Raw genomic sequence first — 10,433 nt, 5'->3', positions numbered from 1 at the left:
TGAACACATCCCGCTCTTACGAGGTGAGAAAGGCAGTTAAAACCCAAGTTAATAGGCAACAACCAACTGAACGGTCCTGTTGCCTTTATTGTTGCACGCTCTATTGCCGTTTTCTCAGGTAGACTTGTTACTTGCCTACTTCCCTCCATACACTATTATCAATGAGTTTAGTGATCACTAGTATAAATCGAGGCCAAAATACGGAAAGGGAAAAATGAAGATAAGAATGTGCAACTCCCCAGTTTTCCTTCGTTATGCAAGTGAAAACCATGTGGTATCCTCGTAGAACTTTGTATCTTCGATTCGTCCAGGCCTATGGTAATAACACAGCGAGGAAGAGAGGAAAAATGATTTGGAGCATGATATCCTCCACAGAAAAGTAAAAACTTCTTCTAACTTTTTCATTTAGAATGAAACAGGTTTAAGGTTACACTAGGACACAATTGAGTTAACAAAATTGTTTAATACTATAAATTTCATCAATGTCGTAATCGCAGACACTAGTACAATTTTGACCTGCAACCAAGTAAATCAAACCAAATCACACAAACTTTACCAGAGCTCCAAAGCAGAGCATCTAAAATTTTTGAAAGAAAATGAAAAAGAACAAGTCTGTGTAGACAGAGCTAAGATTACCTTGTAAATTCAACATTCTCCACCACGATCCAATGTGCTTCAGATTTGATCGACTTCTATAGAAGAAAATTATCTATTATATGTTGGATAACATCAGCACCTTCTGCATGCATGTAGTGATCCTTCACCTATAAGCAAGCAATACCACAAGCATTATATACACTATTGATCTTAAGCCCTTGAAGCAATACAACAACAACATACCCAGTGGGATCCCACAAGTGGGGTCTGGGGAGGGTAGGGTGTACGCAGACCTTACCACTACCTCATAAACTGGAAAGCATTGATTACAAGTATAATATCTCTTTTAATATGTGTGACATCATTGGCAACACAAGGATCTCAATTTTGATGCAGGCACATAAAATTTGAGGGCAATACATACATTTTTAAGTCTTAACCTCTATTTCAAACATTATAGGCATAGAATAAAAAACTCCACAAAACTGTGCTAGGAAATCTAAAATGTCGGGCAATACAACAAATCCAAAGCTCACTCTCTCCCTAACACAATATTCATCCTCCAAATGGCTCTTTTTTTTTTTTTTCTGATTTCACTTTTGTATACTCTGATCACCATTCAGTTACAGGATTTATTAAGTAAATGACACGGTCAAACCCATGATAAGAAAAACTGATGACCCGCGATCAGCCTTACTTACGAACACCAGATTCAGTCCATCAAACACCTCTTTGTCCCAAACTGACACAACAACTAATATAGTTGTAATACTATATTAGTATAGGTGGTTTTAAACTTCCAAGAAAATGAACGATGGGATAGCATGCAGAAGACAATTCATTACCATGTTACAAGGGTGTCAAAATTTTACACAAGCTCCTCCCACCACGACCACTCTCCAGGTCAATAAATTACCAATACAAACCAAATCACTTGGCAATATGTGCACAAGTGCCCTTGATGCTGTCTAGTACATAATAGGGCATAAAAGTAGCTCACTTATGAAGATCTAGGCATGAAAATTCATCACTTTGTTCCAACCACCATCACTCTCCAAGCCTATAAGTACCCTATTAGTTATAAAGCTAACTTGCAAAAGTACAAACATATTTACTCAGAAATTTGTGCACATGTGCCATTGATGCTATGTAGTCCAAAAATATGTAGAAGTGGCCAAATACTAAAGATCAACACATTTTCAGGTTATACAACACAACTCTGATCATCAATAGATTGTAAACGACGACAACAAATAACACCTTTACATACTCTACAACTCTCATCAACAACATTATGTGGTGGACAAAAAGTGCTTCCTACTAAGATAAGAACAATTATAACACTTTATTATATGGGTTGGAAAACTTTGCAACATTTTGGCAGTAACCTGATACTTTCAATCCTTTCAAACAAACTAGGCACTATGTTGTAAGGCTACTTGTCTGTTTGGTTTTGTATATGTGATCAATGGAAGGATCTACCTGATTTGGGTTTGCACATATAGGACAAAAGTAACAATGGTACTTTATCCAACCTCAAAAATAGTGAACAAAAGGGAGTAACTTCCATATTTTGAGCCCCACAAACACGCCCTCTGCTCAAACCTATATTATTTTTTTCCTTATACAAACCTATTTTATTTAGTTTTTGCTTTTTTAAAAAAAAATAATTATAAGCATCTCAGAGAATAAAAGATGGAAAAGAATAAGAGGAAGAATGCATATTTCAGGTGTAAATTTTTGGGTAAGCATATGCAGTCTCTCACAAATAAACCTAAAGAATGTGCCTAGTCTACGCAGGACAACTAGTGAATGCTTTTGCTATCAATACTTAACAAGTAAGATCCAGGACAAAAATAGGAGTTACTGACAGATTTTTTAAGCGGTTAAAATGAGCACATGATTCAGATTCATCAATATAAATTAAATGTAACTGAGTTTCAAAAAATAAATTAAATGTAACTGACTGTGATTCCAGGAGAACAAAAACAACAACTATGCCTCAGTCCCAAACAAGTTGGAGTCGGCTATATGAACCCTCACTTCTTCATTTAAGCTCATTTCATATCCTCAACATACGAAATAAAATAAAAGTTAAAAGTCAAATATATAAGTAATTTATAATAAAAATAATAATAATAATAATAGAAGTTCTCTAACAAGTACAAACCAAAACAAAATATATATTAAAAAATGCTCTGAGTATTGATGAAATTATCTGTATTAAGGCGAGAGAGAGACAGACAGACAGACACATACACACGCATATATATATATATATATATATATATATATATATATAGAGAGAGAGAGAGAGAGAGAGGAAAGAGATGATGCTAGGGGAGCACAGAAAGAGGGAGACCTGAATAACACTATGTGCAGCAAATCTGTTCCTGCTGCTGTGAAAGCTGACATCTATTTTCTCCCAGGATACCCGAGATAAACCAGTCACCAATTCCTCTGGATAAATGGTCAAAGCATTAGCACAGTAATGTTTTTTTTAGAGGTCAAGTCAGAATTAGTACTACAATATTAGGAAGCCAAGACAAAACAACCTTTTCTTCCTCTTCCTTCTTCGAGATAGGTATTGTATCAACATATTATTCAAAAGGCACTAAACTCTCATCAGAAGCTATAAATTTCAGTTGTATTAGAAAAAATACAATTGCAAGCGAATAAACACTTCAACAAAAGAGCCCTAGTAAGCAATTAGAACTAGCTTTCTGAAAAAGATCAGAGGGTCAAAGACTACTCTGATTTACAAACAAAATTGCATAGTCCTTTAGGATCAGCGGATTTTTTATTTGTATTGGTGTCGAGCATTATATAACAGAAAGAGAAACCATGCGCGCATTTGAGAACATATAGCATCACGAAAAGCTCAGCGGGTCAGCATTAGAAAATGTATCTGAGACATAGCTCTGGGGGGGGGGGGGGGCGGGGTCAGAAGAAAGCAAGGGATGATTTCACCGGAAGTGAATTTCTGTCATAAGAAGAGAGTTACTGACCTTCTAGCTTGTCAAAACGATCACCTTCCTTCACAACAGACTCACCCTCACCCTGCTCACCATCACACGCCTTGCAATGTTCTTGATACACAATGTGAGGATACTTCTCGTTTAAGGAGTCCTCCCACTGCAAGCACAAATTGTTAGGATATAATGTAGCACATACGATTTAATTGGTATCCACTAGCAAATTGTGTACCTTAGGCAGTTCATTATTACGTCTAATTGATGACGTTCTCCAACCTACAATATCTAAATAAAGTTTGTTAAGGAAAAATAGTCTTTGATCTTTTAGAAGCTCTGACAACAGAAGCCGATTGCCTGATTCAACAGTACATACAGGATACGATCATAACCAACATTTGAGTATGTGACCCTTCGCTCGAATGAACCCAATGCAGACCTGTATGCGAGAGTTTTGCAACAAATTATCAACATACTGTACCTTCTACCGCAGATCCTCATAAGAGGTAGGACCATGTTGTCCAATGCATGCAGTAAGTAAATCCTATAACATACATAAAGCGTAATTCACCATCATCTTCCACCATCCGTCTTAGTAATGGAGGCTTTCCTTCATCTTCATTAAGGAAAAGGTGCCGGCCCGTTTTCTTGAATATCCAATGAACACAGAGACCAGCCGCTTTCTCAAGGGCAGTTACACCAAAAAGAAATGGCACCTGACAATTAGCTCAAAAATTAAATATTGCAAAAAATCCAACAATGACAAAGCAGATATTATAGAGAAAAAAACAACGCAGATCTTGTAAGATCCGGAGGGAGAAAATTCACAATCTTAATACTGCAAAAATAGACTTCAGAAAAAGAAGAGTATTTGCTCATTCCTTAAGATCTAGAAACAGAAGAAGCATGGAAAAACTTCTGCTTCTTGATCCTTCTGTCAGATAACAGAGCCATTTTCCTTTTCACAGTTCACAACATTAAATAGGGGATCAATATCTATTACTACAAAAGAGGATCCCTCCAGAATACTGACCATCAGCTAGGCAAGTAGATACTACGATCCAAGATCGTAATTAACTTGATAGTTCTAGAAGCCACTGTGCCATGCAGAAGAATGTAGTTTACAAGAAATGTCGAGGTTAATCAAAGAGGCGTTTTTCTTTTACATTTCAGTAACTTTGAGTTCCTCCTATCAAAAGAAGGATCAGAATCACACACAGGAAAACCCTGAAACAACTTCTAGGTTACTGAACAGTCAAAGCTACCATTAGATCTAAGGGGTTGTTAGCTAGATGGATTAGAATAAGATAAATTAAATATCATCCCGTGTTGGTAGCATTCCCGTGGACAACTTATCAAGATGAGGGAGACAAACTGTCTGGAAATGAGGAATAAACACCAACAACAACATATCCAATGAAATCGCACAAGTGGGGTCTGGAGAGGGTAGGATGTACGCAGACCTTACCACTACCTCATGGAGATAAAAAGACTCTTTCCAAAAGACCCTCGGCTCAAAAGTCACAGTCCCAACTAATAGAGAAAAAAAATAATATATATAGCATAAAGGCACAAAAAACGAATAACAAGAATAATAACGATAGCAAAGTAATGTGATAATCAAAGGCAATAACAAGAACAATAACGATAGCGATGCAAATTTTACAGAACAAGAATAATAGCAAGAATAATAACGATAGCAAAGTAATGTGATAAAGTGATAATCAAAGGTAGTAACAAGACAACTATAAAGGCACACCTAGACCTACAACCATCCTAAACCGGCAAACGGCCAGACACCATTCTACCCCTACTAGCCTTGTACCCTAATCCGCGACCTCCACTCCTTTCTATTTAAGGTCATGTCCTCGATGATATGGAGTAGCGCCATATCTTGTCTAATCACCTCTCTCCAATACTTTTTTGGTCTACCCCTACCCCTCTGCATGACCCCCAAATCCAACCGCTCGCACCTCCTAACTGGGGCGTCGACACCCCTCCTCTGCACATGCTCAAATCATCTCAGTCTCACTTCTCTCATCTTGTTTGCCACAGATGTCACTCCCACCTTCTCCCGAATAACCTCATTCCTGATCTTATCACTCCTAGTGTGTTCACACATCCATCTCAGCATCTTCATCTCCGCCACATGCATTTTCTGAACATGAGAATTTTTTACTGGCCAACACTCCACTTAATATAACAACGCTGGTCTAACCACCATTTTGTAGAACTTACCTTTAAGTTTAGGTGGTACTTTCTTATCACACAGAACTCTAAAGGCAAGCCTCTATTTCATCCACGCTGCTCCAATGCGCATGACATCATCATCGATGCCCCCACTACTCTGGATGATGGATCCAAGATATTTAAAACTTTCCGTCTTGGGGATAGGTTGAGTGGCAAGCCTCACTTCCAAGCCCTCTTCCTCCATCGCAACACTAAATTTGCATTCCAAGTATTTTGTCTTGGTCCTTCTCAATCTGAACCCTTTGGACTCCAGTGTTTGTCTCCAAACCTCCAGCCTATCGTTAACTCTATCTCGAGTCTCATCAATCAAAACTATGTCATCCGCAAATAGCATACACCATGAAACCTCCTCCTGAATAGACCTTGTCAGCTCATCCATCACCAAGGAAAAAAGGAAAGGACTCAGCACAGATCCCTGATGTAGTCCCATTTCAACAGGAAAATACTCTGGAAATGAGGAATACTTCCTGTTATTTTCTGGTTCTTGTAGCTGTAAAACTTTGTATCTTGAAGTAAGCTTTTCCAGGTCCTTACTGCTGTAGAATATTTTTCCCAAAAATTAGATGCATCTTTCCTTTGTTTTTCCCCTTGATGCAGTGCATTCCTTGCTTCTCTATTTTACCTTACCATCTCTGTGTAATTAGTGCAGCTGCTTATTTTTCCTTTGCCAAACCTGTGAATTTATTGATTATATTTTTCAATTTTTTCGTTGATTTTGTCTCAACACTTGCTACTTTACCAACCAAGGATGGAGATGATAGTCGAAGATGAGGAACCCATCATTTAAAAAGTTGGTGACAACTTTTTCTTTTCGTGATAGTTTTGAGATTAATGGAAAAACTTAAACTTATATACTGGGTGCTTTATGATTAAATTTTTTCTGATGAGGGACTGCTTTATGATTAAACTGTTATATGTCTTACACCAAGTACTAGACTCGACTGGATAAATGATGGTCTACCGGGATATCCAGACAGTAATCAAATATAATGATGTGTGAAATAATAGCACCACCCATAAACCCCTGATTATAATCCATTACAAAGAGATTGTAATTCCATGATATTTGGTCACCTGTAAGCACTAACTAAATTTCACTGTCAACTGTCTCAAAACACCAAGAGATAGAACCCCTCTCATCCAAGAGTAAGCTTCACCAGCTTAAAAAGACGCAAGGCAAAGGAATAGAAGCAAAAATTAACCTTTCTTCCTCAGCAAGACATGATGAGGCCACTTTCTATCGAACAATAAAATATTCATAAAATTATTGGTGACAAAATAAATTCATACCTGCTTGTTACCCCTTGAACCCAGATGAGGTGAGGCAACAGTGATAAAATTTACTGGTGCCAGGCCGGCTATTGTCCCCTTTGACCCTTCTTCACTGGTATCATCTGAGAATTTCTCCACATTCTCTGTTCGTGGAGGTCTATATAATTTCCCAATTGCATATCTTGCCACTACTCCTCCAACAGAATGTGCAACAAAAGAAATTTTCTTCAAACCTGGCTTTCTTTTGACCACATCAAGAACCTAACATCCATATCATTACCCTCAGATATGATATATACATCATGTTTTGGAGAAGATATTAGGAAAGGGAATGAGAAAAAACAAAATAAAATCAAATCACATAGAAGATATCAACCTCCTCAGCTAATCGCTCACCCATTACATCCACACCATCCAACGTTAGTTTAGCCATATTACGTTCACTGCCTGCCAAGAAAATTATGTTCATCGTTCATCAAAGAAGAAAATAATGTTCATCAAGACTATGCAAGATATGCTAGTGCTCGGCCATTATGAAGAAGGTAAAAAGAGACATAGATACATATAATAAGTTCCACATGAGCCAAGGTAAGAAAATCTCTTTTTACAGAATAAGTTTTCTACCTATTCAATACAAGAACGCTCAAATTAGAAAAGGGAGGACCAATGAAGTTGGGAATCTCAATCAGAGCAGACTTGAATTTTAGTTTTCAATGCATGTGGAATAGGAGATTACACAGCATAAGAGGCAGCGTGTGGGAGGCATAAAAAAGAAAAGAAAAGACTAGGTGCCTGTCCACAGAAACAGAAGATAAAGTAAGGGAAGCCAACTTACTTTGCCAATCAACATAGCAAGCAAGAAAAAAAGAGTAGTTTTGATCTATAGAGCAATAGCTACCAAATATTAGAAGGTGAGGATTAGAGGGTAGAATTATTTGACATATACAGAAACAAAGTGCTGAAACACAACAGAAATGGCACTCAATATATACTTACAATGAACAAAAACTTTGTCGGGAAGATTCCGAACAAACTGCTCCGCACCAAACTTCCAGTCCGAAGCACTGTCGTAGTACAAAAACAGTAAATCCAGCAATAAATAGATTTTTTTTTAAAACCAACACCAGAAAAGCACTAATTTATTTTGTAAGAATTCATTATTAGTCTGGAAAAAATTGTCCGTTTGACTTCAAACTGAATTCATAACCCTAGACAGGAAACAGGACTGGCTAGTAAGCATTTTAGAGTGTGTTTGGACTTTGATACGACAGAAAATGTATGAAGTGATTTTGTGGTGTTTGGTCACCAGGAGCCATTTACGAGGAAAACATTTTCCATCAAAAGGGGGAAAATATCTTCCCTCAGTTATGAGCAAAATCATTTTCCTTCACAAGTATCTCATATATTGCTCCAACTAAATTATTATTATCAATCTTCACGACTACAATTTTTTTTAACAAAATCTCAATGCAAAACACTATCCAATTTGTTGCCGTTATTAATGATCTTTAAATAATTTTCAGAAAATATCTTTTCACTCTTCAATCAAAGAAAGCATTTTCCTTCATGCCAAACATCTTAATTTAATTATGCAAGAATCTGATGAGCATAGGACAAAAGCAGCTATCTCTCTGGGTTAGCACTTAGGAACATTAGATTTATGATATTACAATTTTCTCATTGCCAGGCAAGGTAAATTCTTGTGATCTGGCTAGAGTGCAACGGTTGCTCAAAATAGGAAGGAATCTACATCAGTTGCTCAAAATAAGTCCCAGAATTCCCCATAGAATGAAGCAATTGGAACAGCTCCAAATATTTTGCGGACATTACAACAACAACAACCCAATGAAATTCCACAACGTGGGTTCTGGAGAGGCTAAAGTGTACGCAAACCTTACTCTTAACAAGATAGGACGGCTGTTTCTCAGCTCAATAGAAGCATAAAATCAGATAAGGCTAACAAGTTCAAAGCGATATGTGAAAGCAAATAACAAAAGAGCTCAAATAAAATAGACTAATCAAAGTACAAAAAGTAAAAGATAATAATAACAGAAATCAGAACCACAAGAAATTTTGGGGACATTAATTTATTAAAAATAGAGAAAGAAATCTGTAGCTTTACATGATGATTGAAAGAAAAAAAAGGGTCATTTTGAATCTTCATCGAACAGGACGAATGCCTAAAAACATGATTTCTCAACAAACTGGATGAAAATTCTCCGATACTCTTCTACTCTACCTTTCTCTATAACTCGAGAAAAAGTTGATAAAAGATGATACATTTCATACATTGATAATTACGCAGTTACCTTCCGAGAATACCATGCACCATCATAACAAGATGATCGGCGGTGGAAGCATCGGACTTTCTAGAACTAAATACATCTTCTCCGCCGTTATAGGTTTCCGACGAGGAAACTCCTCCGTTGTCTACTTTTCCGTTCTCCATTTCCATTTCCTTTTTCTACTCCGATTCTCTGAAAAACTTTATTGTAACATTTGATACAGCAATAATGAGAAACCGATGAAGTAGTTACAGTTGAATTGATCAGAATTTCGAAAGAACAGTTTAGGTCGGCTCTTTAAAGATCTGGAGAGAGAGAGATAGAGAAATGCGTGTGACGAAAGAGACTGAAGGATGAAGGAAGATTAAAAAATGATTTGAGAAAAAATAAAAAAGATGTTGGTGAAGTGAACAAATCTTTATTTTTTTACTTAAATAAGGCACTATATAAAGAAAATTTAAGAAGAAAGCAGATGTGAAATAAAAAAAGTTTAAGCCTAACATTTTTATATTTAAGTCGCAATCAAACCTTAATGCTGATCAACAACATGATGCCTCTCTGTTATATCTTTCCACTTGAATTTCTCTACTGCTCATTTCGTTATAACTTTGCCAAATTTATTTGTCATTTTTAACAAATATTTTTTTTTTATTTTCAATAATAATTACTTATTTTTTAAAAAAAAATTAAGGTTTAAAACTATACATTAATTAATATAAAGATTATTATTAAATACTTATATTAATTATTAATTTCTTTAGAGGCATATGATGCTTAAAGTGGATAAGTAAAAATATATAGAAAAAATAATATAAGAAGGATTGCAACTTATAGCATTTCTATATAGTTTTTTGTATATTTAAATTTTAAAATTTAAAATATTGAATTAATCCAATTTAATTTTTATTTCAAAAATTAGTTAAATTAATTTTCATGGAACAAAATGTGACAAATAAAAATCAAGAAAAAATAATAATTGAATACAATCTACTTACTCTTTCCACAGAATTAGAAGTTAAATCAGTATATCCCATGCACTTTCTATTTCACATATAAA

The 10,433-nt window shown here is 35.9% G+C and overlaps 1 protein-coding gene across 1 annotated transcript; it reads right to left on the bottom strand.

Annotated features, from left to right (window-relative positions):
* Positions 1–365: 365 nt before the first annotated feature.
* Positions 366–9,780, bottom strand: LOC129894266 (lipid droplet phospholipase 1-like). Its single transcript, XM_055969875.1, has 11 exons — positions 9,401–9,780; positions 8,088–8,155; positions 7,468–7,538; positions 7,110–7,352; positions 4,125–4,285; positions 3,953–4,008; positions 3,805–3,857; positions 3,606–3,732; positions 2,960–3,057; positions 637–764; positions 366–516 (listed from the first exon to the last, which is right to left on the bottom strand). Exons 1-10 carry the CDS (start codon positions 9,544–9,546, stop codon positions 693–695), a joined length of 1,095 nt encoding a protein of 364 aa, XP_055825850.1. The 5' UTR covers positions 9,547–9,780; the 3' UTR covers positions 366–516; positions 637–692.
* Positions 9,781–10,433: the final 653 nt, after the last annotated feature.

Source organism: Solanum dulcamara, chromosome 7, assembly GCF_947179165.1.
Source record: "Solanum dulcamara chromosome 7, daSolDulc1.2, whole genome shotgun sequence".
In the NCBI taxonomy this organism is placed as follows: Eukaryota; Viridiplantae; Streptophyta; class Magnoliopsida; order Solanales; family Solanaceae; genus Solanum; species Solanum dulcamara.
Note: the sequence above shows the minus strand (reverse complement) of the source record. Positions and strands in the feature narration are given on the sequence as shown.